Source organism: Sinocyclocheilus anshuiensis, unplaced genomic scaffold, assembly GCF_001515605.1.
Source record: "Sinocyclocheilus anshuiensis isolate Anshui unplaced genomic scaffold, SAMN03320099.WGS_v1.1 scaffold72, whole genome shotgun sequence".
Classification (NCBI taxonomy): Eukaryota; Metazoa; Chordata; class Actinopteri; order Cypriniformes; family Cyprinidae; genus Sinocyclocheilus; species Sinocyclocheilus anshuiensis.
In genome coordinates, this window is record NW_015554073.1 from 1,019,461 (window position 1) to 1,040,191 (window position 20,731).

Below are 20,731 nucleotides of genomic sequence, written 5' to 3' on the forward strand. Positions count from 1 at the left end.
TGCCCAACTGCAGCATTAGCAGAAGCGATGATGGATAGCGGGTTCGTTTAATCCCCACACAAACCATATACTCACCCTTCTAACACCTCTCCAGCCTTTCTCATTTAAAGGTATGTGTTGTTAAAAACAAAAGAAGGCTGTTTCTATTTCTTTTTTTGCCATGTGGAAAAATAAACCGACTTTACGCCTAAACAGGAGCAGCTAACGCTAGCCGCGCTAACCAGTTTATAGCCGCTTTCTCGCCTTTGTCCTTTATCTGCTGTGTTTGGAAGAAACCAAGACGATATTATAATGTCATATGATATAAGAGCTGTGTGTTTGGTTATTATAATGGTCTGTACACCGGTTGTCACGTTAATGTTTGTCTCTTGTTGTCATAGCTGCAGTGTTAGCATGTGAACAGATCACAGGATACAAATCAACAAGACTGCATTAAAAAACGTAAATCTGAGGATTATAGCCACAAATCAAAGGATAAGAGCACGTAATTCACAGGATAAACCCGTGAAGTCACTGGTTTGAGGCTGATTGACTCCGCAACAATCAACCTGTTTTTATGCTGTGTGTTTATTTTGGCTATAATCATCTCTGCTTATTTTGCTCGGGTAACATCAAACAGGTAAACTGGGTATCAGATGTAAAAATACACAGATGCTCTGAGGTTATAAAACCTGTGGTTATTTATTTATTTATTTTTACCACGCGAGTATGGTTAAAAAAAATAATAATATAAAATAATTGTAACTTGGTAACTAATACCTACCTGGGTAAGTTACTTCCCCAGTTGATTAATTACAAGACACACATACATACATATATAATTTTTATTATTATTTTTTTTTTGTATTTTACTGAAATAGTGCATTTAGTATGCAAATTATTCATTCTCTAATTAAATATACATAAACTTTCATACATTTCCACAGCTGATATCTTGATCCCAGATTCAAAATTCTTGTTTCATATTGTTGGCATATTAGAGTTGGCCTAAAAGTTTTTACAGATGGGATTTTGGATATCTCTTTTTTTATCACTCCATAAATCAGAAAATGTTGTCAGCAGCCAGAAAAAAATGTCACCATCTTTTTTTTTTTTTTTACATGAAACATTTGAATGATATATGAGCAAACCCCTCTGTAAGAAACTTCAGAATATAGATAGGAATAAAACTGGAAAGTTTGGTTTATGTAAGTGGAGATTTCAGGCTCAGTGCATGAGTAAATAATATTTTGAGAAAATGCTCTTTAAAGATATTTATTGTAATTAAAATATACAGAAAAAAATTGGCCGAAATTTATTCAGCCAATCACAACACATTGGATAGCTGGCCAATCACAGCACACCTCGCTTTTTCAGAACGATGAGCTTTGTAAAAATCGACCCAATAATGTACAGTATGTGGAAAATAATGTGTTTTTTTTTTTACTTTAAACCGCATAAACACATTTCATTACACCAAATACACAACATAATGTTCTTTTTAGCAGCATCATATGACCCCTTTAAATGAATATGTGGACATCAAAACGTGTAAACTCAGAGTGAGGGTTTGAGCTTTTATTTTTAAACCACGATGTATTCTCCTGTGTTTGCGTAATTTATAAATTATTTACCTTACAAATCTGATGAAATGGCGCATGTTGCGTTCCCAGATGAGCGTTATAATAAACCCAAACTCACAACAACATGCAGAGATGGAGTTTGAGACGCTCCACACGTGTAAATGATAACAGTTCCTGTGGAACTACTGTGAACGGAGCCACTGTGTGACGCACGTACTTAACCTACACGCATGTAAATAATTAAAGCACATATACTGTATTAGAACTGCATCGCATATAATTATTTAATTAAATCGTAGCGTTTGTGAATTCACAATTATGCTTATGATTTTTAAATGGGTTTAATATATTGGAAAACAGACTAATAATGTGTTTTATACATTCTCGTCTGTGAAATGCGCCACTTCCGGTATTTTGCCGGTTAGTCGACGCAAGCAAAATGAAGTCGAGGATTTTTAAACATCGAATAGTCGAATAAAATCGACAAATCGCGACAGCCCTACTTCCATTAACATTTTCATTTAATTCCATTTAAATTGATTAATTACATGAAATACTGATTAATTAATTGAATTATTTGCATATATGCATATTTGCTAAAAAAAAAAAACTCCCAAATGAAGATAATAATATTATAGAAAATATTTTTTACATTATTTTATACATTTTTTTTTAATATATATTATTCTAGTCATTAAATGTTAAATACATGCAATACACCGCTACTCCATCTATGCCCTATGAAATATTAGTGTAAATTGTATTATTGTTTGTGTTTGTGTGTTCCAGTGAATCACTGTCAGCGGGGCATGTGTGTGTGTTCCAGAGCAGCTGGGAGGAGATGACCGAGTCTGTCCCTCCCGTGCTGCGTTCATCATCATGGGGCCTGATGTGCCCCTGCTCAACGATTACAAGCAGGAGTTCTTCTGGAAGCGTTTCCCGCAGACTGTCTTGGGGGGACCGAGGCTGAAACTCGGCTACTGCGCCCCGCTGTATGTCTATGTGCACCAGCTGGTGTTATTTCTGACACCATGGCTGTTGGGAGGCATCGGGACCCTCCTGTACCAGCTGAGGGTGCTGGATGAAGCCTTTGCAGGTGTTGTTTCCAGTGTGCTCATGCTGAGTGTTGGTGCCACCCTTCAGGGACTGGCACGGTGTATGGCACACAGGACCGTAGTGGTACAAAGGCTGCCTGCTGCCAATAACATTCTTGCAGATGAGGAGGAGGTGGAGTTTACTCACTGTGTGGCTCCTGAGACGGTACATTTTGTGGTGCCTGGGAAGAAGTTTATGGGTAATGTAGTTTTGCACACCTTTCTTGCTGGAGCACTATGTGGGTTGTCCACATGGTACCTGCTGCCAGACAGACTGAGCGGCCTGTATGGGCACACGGGTGCAGGACTGGGAGCTGTCATGCCTTTGTTTGCCCTGAGCTGGGTGACTGTCTGTATTGGGGAGTATTCGCTCATCGTCAACACGGCTACAGAAACAGCCACATTTCAGCCGCAGGACACATACGAGATCACGCCGCTCACCAGACTGCTCTACATACTCGCCTTCATTACCGTGGACCTGGCTCTAAGGTACAAATCCCACAATTCACCACTACTCCCTGACAGCATATAGGTCAATGACAAAGAAGTCTGTCCATGATAAAGAAAGGGAAACAACCTTTTGAAAAAATCTATTTTAAAACACGTCTTAGAAATGTATTCTTTGTATTCATGTTGTGTTTTTGTTTTTTTGTTTTGTTTTTTTGGAGGCAATCTGTTCACAATTTTCAAGATAAAGTTACATTTAATAACATTTAAAAATAGCAGCTGTTGTAAATAGGGTTGCAAAGGGGTGAAAAATTTCCGGTAAAATTCCTGGTAGTTTGAAACTTACCAGGAATTTATGGGAATTTACAGGAATTTTTGGGAATTAATTGGAAATTTGGGGAAATTTATAAAACTATTATATACAAACATAAATATAAACATTTTGTTTGATCATAGGCTCTAATACAATACTATCTAAATCTAATACTAATACAAATTTTAAAAATGACATTTTTTGGGGGGGAATCTGTGATGCTTTTTTCAGGATTTAATGATGAATGAAAACTAGGGCTGCACGATTAATCGCATGCCATTATCATGCGCATCTCGTCAGTAAAGCCGGTTCTGTGATTGATAGTAAATCTCCATCACGTGCTTTCAGATGGAGCGGCATTTAATACACCGAGTGAATGATAGTGTATATCAAACCTGTATTTTCCAGAGAAATAATTTCCCAAACTACATAATACTTTTTTTTTCAAGATTTGTTCTTTTTATAAGGTTTTCCATTTCATGACGATCTTTATGCCTCTCAGGAAATATTAAAATCAATATTTATTCTGAAATTAAAAAAATGCTCAGACATAGAAGAGGTGTATTTAATTCATTGTATGTATGAATTATATTTTTATTGTTTCTTTGCGTAAATTAATAGATTCCAGACAAAAAAAATTGAGCATCTTGTCATTGATTCATATGCTGAGTGTTATGAGCTTATACTTGAAATTTGGCATTGTGTACTGCAAATATTAATGGCTCTTAGAGAAATTGCTTGTCTTGTTCCTCAGTAAGTCGCTTTGGACAAAAGCATCTGCTAAATAAATGTAAATGCTGAGATTTATTTGAGTGTTTTCTTTGAGACTGTTGTTATATAACCTAATCTTATGAGGATTGTATGAGTATGAATGTCAAGAGTCATTGCTGAGCCTGACGTATTATTCTCCTGGATCTCAGTCTCTCTCTCTCTCCTCTCAGGTTTTCAGGTTCTGGTGTGGTAGAATTGCAAGTAGCAGCTCAGGTGCTTCATGTATTGTTTGTGGTTCTGCCAGTGCTTTGGGCTCTGGGAATGCTCTCGCCGCTGGACGCTCTTTTGCTCTGGGCCATGGAACAGACCTTAGTGCACGGCCTGGGTGGGTCAGCCATGTCCACCAACATCAGGTGAGCAATAAATCTGATCTCATATAAACAGACTAACTAAGTTTGGTCTACATTGCAGTCCTTTCTGGTGAAGGCTTTCACTCTTTAATCAGACTTCTATTGTATAAAAGTCAAGTGTGCGGTCCCTTTAACTATGATCTTCTGTTTTTCTTTTTTTCCAGGCTCTTGGTGATGCTTCTGTCATCTGTGTGTGTTGCCATCTGTACCTTCTTCATTCCCTCCTCATTGGGTGTGGTTCTGTTCACTGTTGCAATGGGTTACCTCCTCAGCCAGGACCTGACCCAGCTGCTGGTGCTGGTGAAGGGCACATCTCCGACCTTGGGTCTGGGCTGGTGGGGACTTCCTCTTTCCCTGATGTTCATTATAGGAGCTTTGACTGAGGCTGGACTCCTTCATCAGCTTTACTTCATCAACTCAAGGAATCTAACGTTGGGTGTGAATTCTATAGAGCACTGGGAGTCTTCTATTGTAGCCCCAAGCCCACATGAGGTGGTCGGCTGGATCCTTATAGCTCTGTTTCTTCTCACTCGTCTGCTGAGAGAGCTCCAGGGGGCGTGTGTGCTGGGAGGTGCCATGCTCAACCCACTGTATCCCAAACGGGTCACGACTGCCCAGGCTTTCAGGCAGAAGACCCGAGGTCTGCGTGTCGCAGGGATCATCCGGAGGATCCTATTGAACCTCGGTGAGGAGATGCTTGCACTGTACCAACTAAAGAAACAATCCTTTGTCTTTCTGTTTATCTGTATAGTCTGTTGCAGGGAGATGTTGACTTGGCATTGATAACACACATGGATGCATGATATATATCAATGCTACATTGGTTATTTGTTTGATTATCACAGTTTTTTAAATGTATCGCTATTTGTCAGTTTTGGGAATTTTACAATAAATATGTAATTGTGCATGCACCTAAAAATATAAGTGTCATTTTTTTATCATTTAACATTCACTGAAACTTCATCTTTAAAAAATGCTTTATAATAATTAAAAATAAAATATTACTTAATAATTTAATACTACTGTTTATCAAGTCTCAAAATTAATAACATACTGTACATTGAAATGTTGTGAGTGTTAAATTTTGTAGAATTTCGAATTATGGATTTTAGTTTTTATTGCTTTTTTTATTTTGACAATGTATAGAATTCATATTATAAAAAATGAGTGTATAAAATTAGTATGTATATACATATATATTTCATTGGTTTATCAGTACTGATGAGAACTTTTAAATTGGTGCATCTCTGCCAGCGCATAATTCTGTTATGTGCATTTAATGTGAATTTTCGTATTTGACTTCACAGTGAGTCCGCTGGCGATGATTGCGTTTTTGTCTGTGGATGAATCTCTAGAGAAAGTGCACACGGCCTCTCTCGCCATTGGCTTCACACGGGCATTCAGGATGGTACGTAAGTTTATTGTTACACCTTCTTGAAGCAATATGGTCGTATAGACATGAACTGCACTCTTTCACCAAAATACCCCCTTGATCTTTGGCCCCTGACTCTTTGGCCTTTGTTCGGCAGGTGTGGCAGAGCTCTGAGGCTGCTTTGCTGCAGATGGTGTTGGTGGTGATCATCAGACTAGCAGGGGGGCACAGAGTCGCACGCTGGAATGATTTGGGCACTACAGTGCAGCTGATACTGGTGAGCCAAACCTAACTAAATGCATTTACTGTAATAAAATTGCAGGGATATTTGTATAATAACACTTTTCTTATCCATCCCCTTTTCTGGCAGGTCTCTCTAGTTGTGAATCGTGTATCTCAGTTTGTATGTAAGCTGAGTTTTGCTCTTACGGTGTTGATCACGTCCTGGACGGAGAGTAAACAGCGTCGTCAGTCGGCGGGAACTCTGCTAGCACTCAATGCTGCTCTGTTCCCAGTTTTGCTAGGTGTTGTGGCTCTTTCTGCCCTTCTATCTGCCCCTCTCCTTCCTCTCTTCACACTACCGGTGTTCCTGGTGGGATTCCCCAGGCCGCTGCGCTCGTGGCCGGGCACCCCAGGCACTGCCTGCCCTTGCCCAGATTCTGTATATTACCAGCAGCTCTGCAAAAGACTTGCATCTGCTATCAGACCTGCATTTGCTAGTGGTGCATTTGGTGAGTGAGACCAACTGAGAAACATATTGCTGATCTCTAGCACAGTCTCAGCTCAGAATCATATTTTTGGAATGTTCCTCTAGCTCAAACAGTAGAGCATAGCGCTAACAATGCCAAAGTCATGGGTGTTTTAAGTCACTTTGGATTAAAGGATGCATTAAATTGGCCCAAAGTGACAGTTTACATTACTCCCACCCAAAAAAAATGAAATGTTCTTTTGAATTTTCTATTCATTAAAAAGAATTCAAAAAAATTTATCATGGTTTCCACAAAAACATTAAGCAGCACAACTGTTTTTAAGATTACTAATAATAAGAAATGTTATTTGAATCAGTATATAAGAATGATTTCTGAAGGATCATGTGACTGAAGACTGGAGTAATGACTGCTGAAAATTCAGCTTTGCCATCACAAGAAAAATTAGCATTTTAAAGTATATTACAATGCAGAAATCAGCCATTTAAATTCACAATATTTCACAATATTACTGAACATAGGAGACTTCTTACAAATAGATAAAAAAAAAACAATTTACCAACCCCAAACTTAAATAGTAGTGTAAATGTAAATATTTGCTAAGAAAAGCTGCCAATTTAAGATAATGACATACATGACATAAAAGCCATTGTATAGGCATTACAGAAAGTGGATTTAGAAGCCGATGGCCTTTATTGTTTGTTTTTATTATTGCTGTAATGTACAGGTTAAGGAACATTATTAAAGCTGTAGTCCATAACTTTTGGTGCTCTAGCGGTTAATAAACAGAACTGCGTGCATCTTGTGGAAGAACATTGTAGCTGGAGCTACTTCTCTCTGTTTATGTCTATGATGAATCACGCAGGTACTGGGCTACTCCACAGCCGTTCCACCAGTACCAGTCTGAAATAGTCCGAATATAAACACTTATTATAGGTGGACTGTAGTGATTCAGGACAAGCCAAAAACACGGTTTAGAAAATGGATTCATGATGTACTCGCTTATATTAATTTTTGTAAATTTTGAACACAAAAAAAGTTGCGGACTGCAGCTTTAAATAATAACTTGTAAAAATAGCAATGAATTAGTTACATTTTATCTAATATCCATGCGACACTTCAAACTGAAGTTTCTATAAACTTTTTGATTTTATTTTTTTTCACCTGGATGCAGGTTCCTGTTCTCCAGGGTCTCATTACCTTGGCCGCTTCCAGGGTCGTCTTCTTTGGATCTCTGTTCTAGAAAGGGGCTACGGCTATTGCACTGTTAACATTAAGGTATACTTGCTTTCTTGCCTTTGCTCTGTCTACAGAACACCAGTTTTATGATTCTCCTTTGTGTGTTATTTCTCATTACCTGTCATGTTTCACTGCAGGGTTTGGAACTACAGGAGACATCATGCCACACAGTGGAGGCTCGGCGTGTGGATGAGGTTTTTGAAGGAGCGTTTGATCATGTAGAGCGGCCTGGCCAGTGTTTCCGACTATTAAACCCTCACTGGGGTAACGTTCTGACACCCTGCTCTGTGTTGCCCGTCAGGGTTTACTCTGACGCCCAGAACGTTCTAACAGGAATCATTGACTCCCCTGACCACCTGCGTCAGCTCAACTCTGACTTCCTTAAAACATTTGTATGGCTTTTATTGCGTTACTGTGTACAGGAATTGACACGTGGTGCTCAGCGAACAAAAGGTCATTCACTACAGACCTCTGGGCGCAAGTCACAAAGCTCTCAGCTTGCCGTGCCCTTGGAGCCAGGTCCGGCTGTGGTTAAAGTTGCCGTGGACTCTCAAATTCGCCCTGAGTCCTTCTCATCCTCTCACTTGAGGGGGCAAGACAGCTACAGCCTCTCATCCTTTGCGGATTGGTCCGATGAGGATGATCTGTTTGGTCCAGTCCCCATACGGCGGCCTATAAGAATGATGGTACGGACAGATGATGGACAGACCGAGGTAGGGTTTGGAGTGTCTCTTCCAGGTTCTGTAGAAATCCACAGCCTGTACGAGAGCATGGCTCTGTCTTCTCTCCCCAGCCTTAGACCTCTGGGTCTGGGTTTGGGGCTCGGCCTGCCCATTGTAGATAAAGGGAAAGATAACATCCCTTCACTCACTTCAACTACTGTCCTGAGAAACTCCCAGCCTCTCCACTTCACAAGCCCTCACTCAGAGCTCTTCTCTCTGCCTCCAGAATGGCGGACCGCCCAGTTGGCTTCCTCCAAACTCCAGGTTCTGCGACCCTGCTTCCCAGAGGCTTGGTTCTGCTTTTGTTTGTCCCAGCTGGTGCTGGAGAGTTTCGGGGAGGGAGACTTTGAGCAGGTGACACTGGGTTTGCAGGAGGACCGTGCCCTGCGGGAGCTTTATACCCAGGTGATGCTATCGTGCTGTGTGGCACTGGGGGCAGATGCTCAGGTGTTCAGCCCCAATCTGCTGTTCAGGCTGTACTGTGGGGACGGCCCCTGGACTGAGGGACTCGAGTGGCTCCGAGCCAATAAAGAGCTGCAACAGCTCACACTCAGGGCTTTCAGGTAACAGACAAGCAAGATTCAGCACACGTTTTCCTTCAAAAAATGGCCTAGATTTTCTCGTTTATTTAATATGTGACAGGTGTTGTATTATTCTGTGTGTGCAGGTACAGTGTAAAACTCTTGGTAGACCAGGCATCTCTTGGTCCGGTAGAGAGTCTGGATGAGCTCTACACAACTTTGCAGGATTACCATGAGAATTGGTTCATTGGCCTGGTAACAGACCGCAGTTGGCAAGACAATGTTGCACAAGAGAAGCCCTTCCTATTCTCTCTCGGACACGATCTCACCATGGTAAACACCACATTTACTGGAATGTAACCATTGCTACCGAACACTGTCTCGTATCTAGTTGTGAAACAATATAAAGCATCTCTTCTGAGTATATATATATATATATATATATATATATATATGAGTTTTTACCATAACTAGCCATGAAGTATGTAAGGACATTTTGATGCTCTATTTCTGCTAAATAGGCCCCGCCTACAATGATATCTCATTGGTCCAAAATCATGCTCCACATAAATTGGCTTGTGATTGTGTAATGTTGTGTTGGAATTCAAATTTTACTACATACAGACAAATGACTTCTTGCATATGTTAGTACACTGTATTATTTTGAGACTATTCTGAACCATATATTTGTTATATTTTTTTTATTGGCATCACTCGATATTGGATACTTAATTGTACATGCTTCTTTTCCCCCATTTCATTCAGATTATTTTTGCCATAATCAAATGCTCAATTATAATTGTAATTCTATTAATATAATTACAATTTAATAACACAGTTAAATGTAATTTTTAAGGAAATCTTAAAATTAATATCCATTTTTTTATACCATACATTTGTGGTTAAGATGCTTAAATTCACATTAAGCATTTGACAAATGATTTTATTATTTTTTTAAATTCATATAAAATTTATAGAATTTTAATATTGGCCATTACATGAATTATCAGCTTGTCTGTATTGACAAGAATTTAAATTGGTCTACACCTACTCTTTTTCATGCATTCTTATTTCCCTTGAGTTTATAAATTTAATTTAACAAAAAAAGCCGAATGATCACTTATGGTTTCGTAATATTTTCTGTTTTTCATAGGGGACATATACGAGCCGTGTGTTGTCCCTGCAGGAGAATCTAGTCCAGGTGGGAGTTTTGAATGAGGAGGGTGTGAGGGGCCAGTGGGCCAACCTGTCATGGGAGCTACTATATGCCACTAATGACGACGAGGAGCGCTACAGCATTCAGGCACATCCTGTGATGCTGAGGAACCTAACTGTCCAAGCAGCTGATCCACCTCTGGGATACCCCATCTATTCATCCCCACCCATCCATTTACGCTGCTTATGATAATCTCCTTCATTTGTTTACCCACACCGCTTCAGAGATCATGACACACAGGGATGCTACCAGCACATGAATTTCAGTGTCAGAAGTTTCTGCATTTCATTTCTTCTTCATTCAGAGTATGGTAAAATATTTTATTGAAAGTATGAAGAAAATTGTTAGTTTTAGTCACATTTGACTTTTGAAAGAAATGCATGAATTTATGAATGTCAGCAGTTAGTAAATGTGCAAAATCCTCTCCAAACTCATTGAGACACAGAGCCCGGTTTAAATTTGTTCTCTGGAAAGTGTGCTCTATTTTCTCAACAATGAACCCTTGGGTGTCCTTGACTGAATCTCACCTCACATTGCTACCATTTCACATTTTTATTTCATTTTATTTTTGTATTTTTTCACTTTCTTGTTAAGCATCCGTCAAGAGCCCTAAAAAGGAGAAACAGGAAAACCGTTGCTCTTTTAAAGAACCTGTTTGTCAGATCTCAAGGATGTGCCTTGGTTACTATATTCCGTGGTTATGAATAATATTTTTTTTATTCATGTGACCACCTGGTGTTATAAATATGAAGGTAAATTGGCTATGGCACCTTTGTTCATCCTATTTGAGCTCAGTCTTTATATGGTTGTGTAATTGTATGTATAGAAGTAATACAAATGTTTTGTATAAATACTTTACTGTCTTTTTTGTTCACACAAACTTAAAATGTTAGAATATTAAATCCTATTTATAACTGATGTACAACATTTTAATACAGAAAACACAAAGAAAACAAATCATCTGCCCATGCATTTTTTTAAAGAATGTACAATTTGTCTTCTTGCTATTGATACAGCAAGCAAAATATAAGGTGTTTTCATATTTATTTAATGACAGTGAAATGTCTGGGTGACTTTCCCGGGTCCTTCTGGTAAGGAATTCACAAATCAGTGTTTCCTGAAATTAGATTTTCAAGTTGTCTTGACCTTAGGCTTGCTGAAATATGCAGAGTCTGCATCCTAGAAAATAAGATGATTCAGAAAAGATATTACTGCTATTGTAGCATAAATAAACCAGTTCAGGTATCTGTTTACACCCACTACTCACCAGTCCAGCTTTGAAGTTCTGCACACGTTTTTTACCCAGAATGTTAGTCAAGTACCAGGCCAGAGTGGGAATGTACTGCCACAAATAGCAGAAGAGTAGAAAGGGCTGCTCGGCGATCCACATCTCTTTCACACGGTTGGCCAGACCTACCAGGGTGAGTTGAACACAGCGCTCTGTAGACATCTTATGTGTCTGATCACCAGCTGTGGCCACAGGCTAAAGAGAACAAAAAAAAAAGTACTTTTTAGCTAAGCAAATGCAAAAGTATTTTGATATAATGATCACTGATCAATGAGCCCAAGTGCAGATAATTGTTAAGTATTATATACTGTTATAGTTTTTATTAATATTTTGAATTAGCTATTAAATATATTGGTTTTAACCCCATTTGTTGTTCATTGGCTACTATGACATTCATGGGTTTATCTGTCAATCTAGTTCCCGCTCAACCAATTGCGAGTGTTTGGGGCGTGGCTACTGTAGCAGACTGAACCAGAGGGTGTTGGGTGTTGAGATGACTTCTTGTTATATGGGCAAAGAAATTAAGTTTCGGTTATAGAAGTGCAAGCCAAAATTCGAAGACTTGCTAAAATATGCAGACAACGGGGTAAAACATGGGTAAACACTCGTGGTTGTTTTACACAATGGAGGAATTTCCAGGAATGGCTGGATTTTAATCGAGACGCCGAACTCGCAGAGTTTCTTCTCAACATTGTTAAAGTCAAGTTTTTAGCTCTTTACTGTCAAGCCACAGATAAAGTAGTAAGATTTCGTAATGATGATAAGAATAATATTAAGTGTGTTAAGGTGGTTCTGCAAAGGATTGCGTTTGAAAATATGCTTTTTTGTAATTCCGCTAGGTGACACTAGTAGCGCAGAAATGGCAAACTTCACATTTAAACATAATTCAGTAAAAAATTGTTTAGTTTAAGTTTTTCATCTAATTTTTCTTTTATTTTACCAAAACAAAACAAACAAACAAAAAAACAACTGGTGCAAATACTTTGCTGAGCTCCTCGGTGAATGCATTCTGAACGATGCTTGATATTACAGGTCCGGGACAAATGGTACTGATGGTGATGTTCGGATAATCAGTGAGTTCTGTCCTCAGAGAGTTAAAGAAACCCTGGAGAAACACAACAAACCAGGAGCTTTTTTATCTTTTTTGACTATTTTTACCAGACAATGCTGCATACGTGTAGGCAGATTCTCAGGGAATTCTGTCAGTTTGCTCTCACCTGCACCGCATGCTTGCTCGCAGCATAGCCCGTTGCCAGGGGCACCCCTACAAAGCCTGCAACGCTGCTGATGGTGGCTATGATACCACTACCACGGCGGATCATGTGGGGCAGCACCTGCTTAGTGATAGATACAGTGCCAAGGTAGTTGAGCTCCATAAGTGCCTGGTACACATCCACATCAGCCTCTGTGCACAGCGAACGCTGCGTCCGGCCTCCGTTGTTTATCAACACATCTATCTGAAAATGCAGACACACAAAAATTAAGACATTTTAGAGGAATTATTCCCACGTAATATCTCTGACCATTCTAATCATTCTAAATTGCTTGACACTCTGATGAAGTATAGTATAAAGAAACAAAATGGCATTGATAGTCTGTTGCAGCTGTTCCAATGTCAACAGAGAAATTCATGTTGAAATATTATGCTACGAAATGCTAGCTAGATGATTTCATTTTTCAGATGATTATTTACTGTTTTCTACACACTTGTCTCTGCAAATGTCTAAAGTTTGCATGTTTCATTGTCATGTAATGTATGATCCTGGGCTTACTGGTGCATTTTATGTTGAATAGTTCACCCAAAAATTTGCTGAATATTTACCCATCCAAGATGTAGATGAGTTACAAACATACAGCTTTTCGCTTTACAAGACATTAATTGATACACTGGAGTTGTGTGGATTATTGTGATGTTTTTATCAGCTGTTTGGACAGAACACATTCACTGCAGAGGATTCACTGGTGAGCAAGTGATGTCATGCTAAATTTCTCCAAATCTGTTCAGATGAAGAAACAAACTCATCTATATCTTGGATGGCCTGAGGGTGAGTACATTTTCAGCTAATGTTCATTTTTGGGTGAACTTTTCCTTTAACCAGTGCATACTTTAATTCTTAGGTGTTAATACTAGGAAAATTCAATCAAAATCAGTATTCTGAAAATTACACTTTTTGGTGTCAGCAATGTTTCTGAAATAGAAGAAACAATCACAGAAACACGCTGAAGATTGGACATGAAATCCAGATGTCATTTACATCACCAAAGTGCTTCAGAGCTGCAGCAGTTTTTTCTTGATGTGATCCACGGTCCAACAAATCAAGTGGAAGGACAAGAATATCCTCATCCTTTAGAGAGAAGCGCTCTAACAGAAGGAGAGAAAGAGTGTATTTTGTGTCAGTAGGTCATGGTGTGGATGCTTTTAGTACATAGTTGTAAAGTATTGACAGCAAAGATACTTGAGTATACACATTCAGGGTCATTCTGCAGCTCTGAGGGAGGAGACATGAATTACAGTGTACTTAATTGGGGTTTTATGTGTTTCTCCTGTCTCTCAAATGTTTCTCAGGACTGTTCATACCTAAACATGTGCGCTTTACCCTCTCCAGCTCATTCTCCCTGCGGGCAGACAGCACAAGCCGAGCACCGAGGGCCGCGAGCTGATAGGACAACTCCTCCCCAATGCCACTCGAGGCTCCGGTAATCCATACCACTTTGCCTCTCAACTTTGACTCTATAAAATGAAAAATGAATTAATTAATACAATTCTACACCATCACACTATATATTATTTCATTAATAATTATTTTTTAAAAGTGTATAAAGGTATAGCAATGGAAGTAATGCTCAACAGAGCAGTATGAACTCCAGTATATGGGTCAGTCTAAGAAAAATGAAGTTTTACAGTATATGGTGTTTATATGTATAAGGTGAAGTGCATCTTTGTAAGAGTTTAATATCAGATTATATCAGATTAAAAAATAATACATTGTATTATGCAATCTCAAGCTAAATGAATACATTTGTAATATGCTGGGATATAATTGTGCCTTCTCAAATGGTTCATGGTAACAGTGCGCTGACAGTTCTACATTTAATTTGATATTAAAACCTGGCTTGTGTGCAACTACAGCTACAAGATGCTTGTTATGGTGCGAGGTGTTTTTCAGGGGACATTTAGCAGCTTATTAATCATATTTTTTTTCTCTATATTTTTCTCTATGGAAAGTCCTCATAAAACATGAAAACCCAACATTTGTGTATATATAAAGACACTGATAATGGCATCAGCTGTAACAGGTATTCTATAGTCTTTGATTATAACCATGATTCATGCAGACTTTATACTTTACTTATATAAAAAAACGTTATACTTTACTATACTGTACCTGTCGCATACTGCCATGGTGACCTCTACACTACACTAGCTTGTTAGAGCACTTAACAGTCATAGTTAACGACAGAGTGCAAATTCCATAACCTTGCAGGAATGTGTCACACTTTGTTGCATAAGAAGCCAGGTGTTGGTTGATTTTAGATTGCAAACATATTTCTGTGTATACATGTATATGTCTATAAGCGATTCTAATTCATATTACCTGGGCTGTTGCCGAACCTCGCCGCCCATAATAAAGTCAGATCAGCGTCTGCGAAGATGAAGCGTATAAACTGCGTTAGTAAATAAACTGCGCTCCCTGCGAGAATCACACACAGCCAGCATATATCCAACATTTCTGTATAAACGCCGAGAAACGTCGCAAAAAGTAGCTATTTTACAGAATAGTGGCTGAATGCGCTGGTAAATCTTGCGCAAGCTGCGCTTGACAGATCCGTCTGTGTTACAACATGCTGTAGCTGCTGCTTCTGAACCAACCCTGCTCAGTTCAGCCAACGACCCGGCAGGACCTACAGCACGAGTCAAAGCCTTCCGGGTTAATCTTCTGTTTTAATGGAATACACTGTTTTACCTTTATTTTTAACCTATCTATCTATCTATAGCCAATATCTGTCCACTCGAAGAGTACAAAGCTATAGGCTACAGCAGCCTTATATTATTTACTATTTATATTCCATATTATTTATATTCCGCTGGTTTTGTATTCAGATGGATTTGAATAGGCTACAACAGTAGACAGACAGACAGACAGACAGATAGATAGATAGATAGATAGATAGATGGATATGTAGATAGATAGATAGATATAAATAAACGTGGAGCTCTTAGACATTTATTAAATCAAATGTCGTTTTGCATTGAAAAATGTTTGTTAGACATTTTATTCATAGGGTATTAGAAATAATTGCATTAGGCAGCTTGAACTATATAGTTTGACACCTGTTCATCTGTTCTCATTTCTATTTTCCACCTAACATATTGAAATCCATTTAAGTGTGTATAAAAGGGGCTTTTTGTTCAGTCATGTTAGATTTAAAAAATGTCCAGTGCTTGAGAGGTGAAGGATGCAGGACTGGTGATGGAGGCATAGTGGTAAAAGTACAGAGGGATGATGATTTTGATGAATGCACGATTGCTAGAGAAGGATGCGATGGTGATGACAGAATGATGTACAGATGGAGGGATGATGTTGATGAAGAGATGATGATGATGATGATGATGATGATGTCATTCTTTTAAGTGCGCAGCCCTGCTGAATCCACATCCGGGTCCTGCGCTGCTGCTGGTGTGCAGAGATTCGGTCCCGAACGAAGCGGACCAAAATAGCGGTCAAACCCGACACTTTACACATTCAGGACGCAGAATAAATGGGAATGATGCATCCCTGGTTTAAACAGACAAGGGTGATCCGCTCTTTCACAGACTGAATGCAGAGCAAAACAACCCGCCAGACTGTCTCTCTCTCACCACCGCCGCGCTCAGTCTCTCGCTTTCTTTTCGTCCTTCTCTTTTATCTGGTTTTTAGCTTCTCCACAACAGAACTCCCCAGGACTTATTTTTAGTGGGTAAGTTTCTGTGCTTTTGTAATATGCCTATGCGAATGGCAGAGCTAGCTTGTTAGCATGTAGGCTAAGGGAGTAGGAGGCGGGTGTTGTTTGAGCTCGGCGTGCTGACCTGTCGCATGTGGACGTCGCATGGTGCGCTGAGGGCCGCAGGTCTGACAACCCGAGCCCGAGGCTTCATTTGGCCTCTCGTTAGCATTTAGCTTACTAGATTGTCTGACCTTAAACCGTAGCCGTGAGTATCTGCCGGGCTCTTGGCTCATTCTCTTTCCCGATTACATTCACTAGCTTATTTCACTTTGTCTAAACGTTTCAGTCAAACTGAAGGGACCCAAACGTTAGTATTAGCATAAAGCTAGCGTGCTAACAGGCTCGCGACACCATGACGTAATGTGGAATAGAGGCGCGTGAACATGCGGCAGGTCTGCAAGCGCAGACTTTCAGTTCACTGCTGTTCAGCACTAACAAGGGCAAAGAGCATTGATTGCTGATATCTGACTGTGAAGTGTGAATGTACTCTGTAATCTGCAGCTAGATCAGATTTATAGAGAGTTTACCTGTCAAATGTAGTGGGGTCAAAGCTGGAGTTTAAATTGCACTGGTTTTGTGTTCCGAGTGCGCAGTGATAGATGTGAGTGGCATCTGTACTTTATGGAAGCATATGGTTAGCAAAATTCATTTTGAAATGTAATATGCAAAATGATAATGCAATATGTAAAATGACAATGTATTTCTGTATTTAAATTTACATTTTCCCATACATATGTGCAACATTTATTGTAAAATGAAAATTCAATTATGTAATTTACATTAGCCATTTTCTACACTCGTTTTAATATGTAAATTAAAAACATATTTTAACGCTTTATAAGTTACAAAATTAAGATGAAGTTGTATTACCCAAAATGATTAGATAGGTTTAACATGTCCAAGCAAAAACTGTAGCAAAATTATAATTTAAATGCCATTTTTCCTAAATGCGTTTAGACTTACGGGTAGGACTCTTGAGATTGCATTTTCATCGTGATACTGCGTGATAATTGTAGCAAAATGCAGTGTGAATTTCAAAATGCATTCTGAGCCAAATGTGCAGCAAAATGGTAGCAAAAATGGTGATTTAAATGTCTTTTATTTTTCTTAAATGCATTGACACTAGTGATGGGCGCATTCGAAACACTGCTTCACGAAGCTTCGAAACATTTGTGAATCTTTTGTTTCGAATCAGTGTTTCGGAGCACGTATCAAACCAGTTCATAGCCAGGTCACGTGATTTTGACAAACGAAGCTTTGTTACGTCACACTGTTTCGCAACTCCAATGGTTCACCACTAGGGGGTGTTGATCTCAAAGTGACACTTACACTTAAGACGTTTCAATTTGCATTTTCATTAAATACCCCGCGATAATGTAGTTTAAGTCATAATGGCCCTGTCCCAAATGGAACACTTCATGTGCACTTACGGTCTTACGGACTTACAATGGCCGCTGCGTTTGCGTGTCCGTTAAGTCCACAAGACCGTAGGGTGTCCCATTTGTCATTTTAGCATTCAGAAGGGTGCTCGTGAGCGCCCCCTTTGTGGCCGTAATGCGCCCTCAATACGCACTTCTGCCGAGCCCGCACTGGTGCGAGCTCCGCAGCAGACTTCTACCCGACAGTCAAAGCGGAATTACGTATAATTTAAATGCCATTTTTCCTAAATGCGTTTAGACTTACGGGTAGGACTCTTGAGATTGCATTTTCATCGTGATACTGCGTGATAATTGTAGCAAAATGCAGTGTGAATTTCAAAATGCATTCTGAGCCAAATGTGCAGCAAAATGGTGATTTAAATGTCTTTTATTTTTCTTAAATTCATTGACACTTACACTTAAGACGTTTCAATTTGCATTTTCATTAAATACCCCGCGATAATGTAGTTTAAGTCATAATGGCCCTGTCCCAAATGGAACACTTCATGTGCACTTACGGTCTTACGGACTTACAATGGCCGCTGCGTTTGCGTGTCCGTTAAGTCCACAAGACCGTAGGGTGTCCCATTTGTCATTTTAGCATTCAGAAGGGTGCTCGTGAGCGCCCCCTTTGTGGCCGTAATGCGCCCTCAATACGCACTTCTGCCGAGCCCGCACTGGTGCGAGCTCCGCAGCAGACTTCTACCCGACAGTCAAAGCGGTATTACGTCACGAAAGTGCGGACTCTGAGGAAGACCGTGAGGATTTAGGGTGCCATTTGGGACAGGGCCAAATGTGGATTTGAAAATGCATTCCGAGCCAATCACGCCCCCAACCTGTCAGTCATTATATCAAGGCGGGGCTCGGCAACAAGACGCACAATAGGTCAATATTCCCCATTAACCAAACGCTTTTCACCTGCCTCAACATCTCTCACTGTTTTACACTCCGATTGATGCACATAAGCAGACAGTGCAATTCTACACTTTTACCTATTTGCTACCATACTTTATTCTTCTACTATAAACGATTGCGTGTCTCCCAGCACCTAAGCATTGCAGGTGCGTCGCACATCTCACTCTGCACGCCGAGTAAGCAAATTCTACACTTGTTTACCACATTACATTAAATTTTATTCCTCTCTTTTAATCCGTAACAGCGCGTGTTCCGTGGCACCGCGATTGATGGCCGTGATTTTTAATATTAAGTTATCTCACTTTGTCTGTGGCATGTTCTGTGACAACTGCGTCTAGTTCGGACTGGTGAAGTGTCATCTGGGGCAGGCAGGAGTAGCAGCGTTTTCTGTATGGTCACGGCAGGACTCCAGACTTCGACCATTTTTTCTGCCTGTGTGACTAAATTTTGTGTGCGGTCGCACTGGCGCGACTATCGTGTTGTTCAACTCATAAGCGCTGCCATTTCTGTTGCATGTGAGAAACATCAAACGGTAACTCGTTTGAAATGCGCAGCGCTTCGAGTGTAGAGCCTGTTTTTTTTATACTTGCCACGTTAGCAGGTGCTCGCAACAAAAATGACGCGAATATTGAGGAAACAATGGATGGCTTTCACGCTGAAGTAAAGTAAAAGTAAAAAGTTCTTAAACCAGAGAAGGTGAACATGTTGGTATTCTTGTGGGGAAAAAACATGCAAGCACTGTCACCGACAGCAAGTTTAGTTTTCTTTTTCTTTTTCTTTTCATTTTGAAAAGCTTATCTTTGCTGTTTACCTCACGTTATGCTATGGAGGCTCTCTTTTATTTATTTATTTGTATATAATACAGCATGTGGTGTATGCCATGCCTCATCTTATTCATTTTTGTTAATAAAAATGTAAGCTAGTTTGTCATTGTATCTTACTGTTTTATTGTTGTTGTGCTTTTTAATTACTTAACTTAAAAAGTGAAAGGTGTGTAGATGTAAGCAAAACAGACAATTATCTTTTATTGTAAAACATGACAAGATCGTGAATTCGTGAAATCGTGAAAGCATCTGAAGCTGGCGGCTTATAACACAGCAAAAGAGGAACTCCCGTTCACAAAATTCAAATCACAAATAATACTACTGATGAAAAGAACAGGTTGAATGTTAACCACTTTCGTTTCCATATAACTATAAACTATGATAAAAGTTCATTAGCATGCATTGATTAATCCCATGTTGTAGCATAAAAAAAAAAAAAAAAACGTGTTCCCGTGCGACCAACTGACAAAGTTAGTCACAAAAGAACGACCAGTGGGAAGAGTGAGTCTGGAGTCCTGGGTCACAGGCATCAACCAGAGTGTAAACAGACCGAGAGATCTTAAAGGGTTAATTCACCCAAAAATGAAAATTAGCCTGTGTTTTACTCACCCTCGAGCCATCCTAGGTGTATATGACTTTCTTCTTTCAGGCATGCGTGACGCTTAGGTGCCACGGGACGTACGCTGTATTATGGGTTAGAAGAGAGGAAGGCAACACCGTGTCTACACCGGACGCGAGCGGCGCGACAAATGACAGTATTGAACCCATTATAATCAGCGATGCTGTCTACACTGGATGCTGCGGATGCTGCGATGACTAGAGGTCGACCGATGTATCGGTTTTGCCGATTAATCGGCACCGATAGTTGATTGAGTTGATTGCCGGTTATCAGCAAAAATCCATGCCGATAGTTTTCCGGGTTGCGTCCATTGCTGGAGCGGCTGAGAAGGGTCTGCTGTCATTACACAGTGCGAGAGTGGCTTCTA

The 20,731-nt window shown here is 39.7% G+C and overlaps 3 protein-coding genes across 3 annotated transcripts in view; 2 read left to right on the forward strand and 1 right to left on the reverse strand.

The window, feature by feature from the left end:
* pcnx4 (pecanex 4) lies at positions 1-11,129 on the forward strand. Its single transcript, XM_016460770.1, has 11 exons — positions 1-110; positions 2,352-3,145; positions 4,358-4,540; positions 4,702-5,222; positions 5,845-5,945; positions 6,067-6,186; positions 6,280-6,640; positions 7,791-7,894; positions 7,993-9,140; positions 9,245-9,431; positions 10,252-11,129. Exons 2-11 carry the CDS (start codon positions 2,442-2,444, stop codon positions 10,501-10,503), a joined length of 3,681 nt encoding a protein of 1,226 aa, XP_016316256.1. The 5' UTR covers positions 1-110; positions 2,352-2,441; the 3' UTR covers positions 10,504-11,129.
* Positions 11,130-11,186: 57 nt separating this feature from the next.
* dhrs7 (dehydrogenase/reductase (SDR family) member 7) lies at positions 11,187-15,508 on the reverse strand. The gene is made up of 7 exons (XM_016460775.1): positions 15,199-15,508; positions 14,181-14,333; positions 13,858-13,964; positions 12,820-13,059; positions 12,585-12,707; positions 11,582-11,797; positions 11,187-11,493 (listed from the first exon to the last, which is right to left on the reverse strand). The coding sequence occupies exons 1-7, from the start codon at positions 15,329-15,331 to the stop codon at positions 11,446-11,448; spliced, it is 1,020 nt and encodes a 339-aa protein (XP_016316261.1). The 5' UTR covers positions 15,332-15,508; the 3' UTR covers positions 11,187-11,445.
* Positions 15,509-16,221: 713 nt separating this feature from the next.
* LOC107668795 (protein phosphatase 1A-like) overlaps positions 16,222-20,731 on the forward strand; it is a 12,972-nt gene continuing 8,462 nt past the window's right edge. Inside the window, exon 1 of the mRNA XM_016460783.1 lies at positions 16,222-16,561. The gene's annotated coding sequence lies outside the window, so the exon portion shown is untranslated. The remainder of the gene's footprint in view (positions 16,562-20,731) is intronic.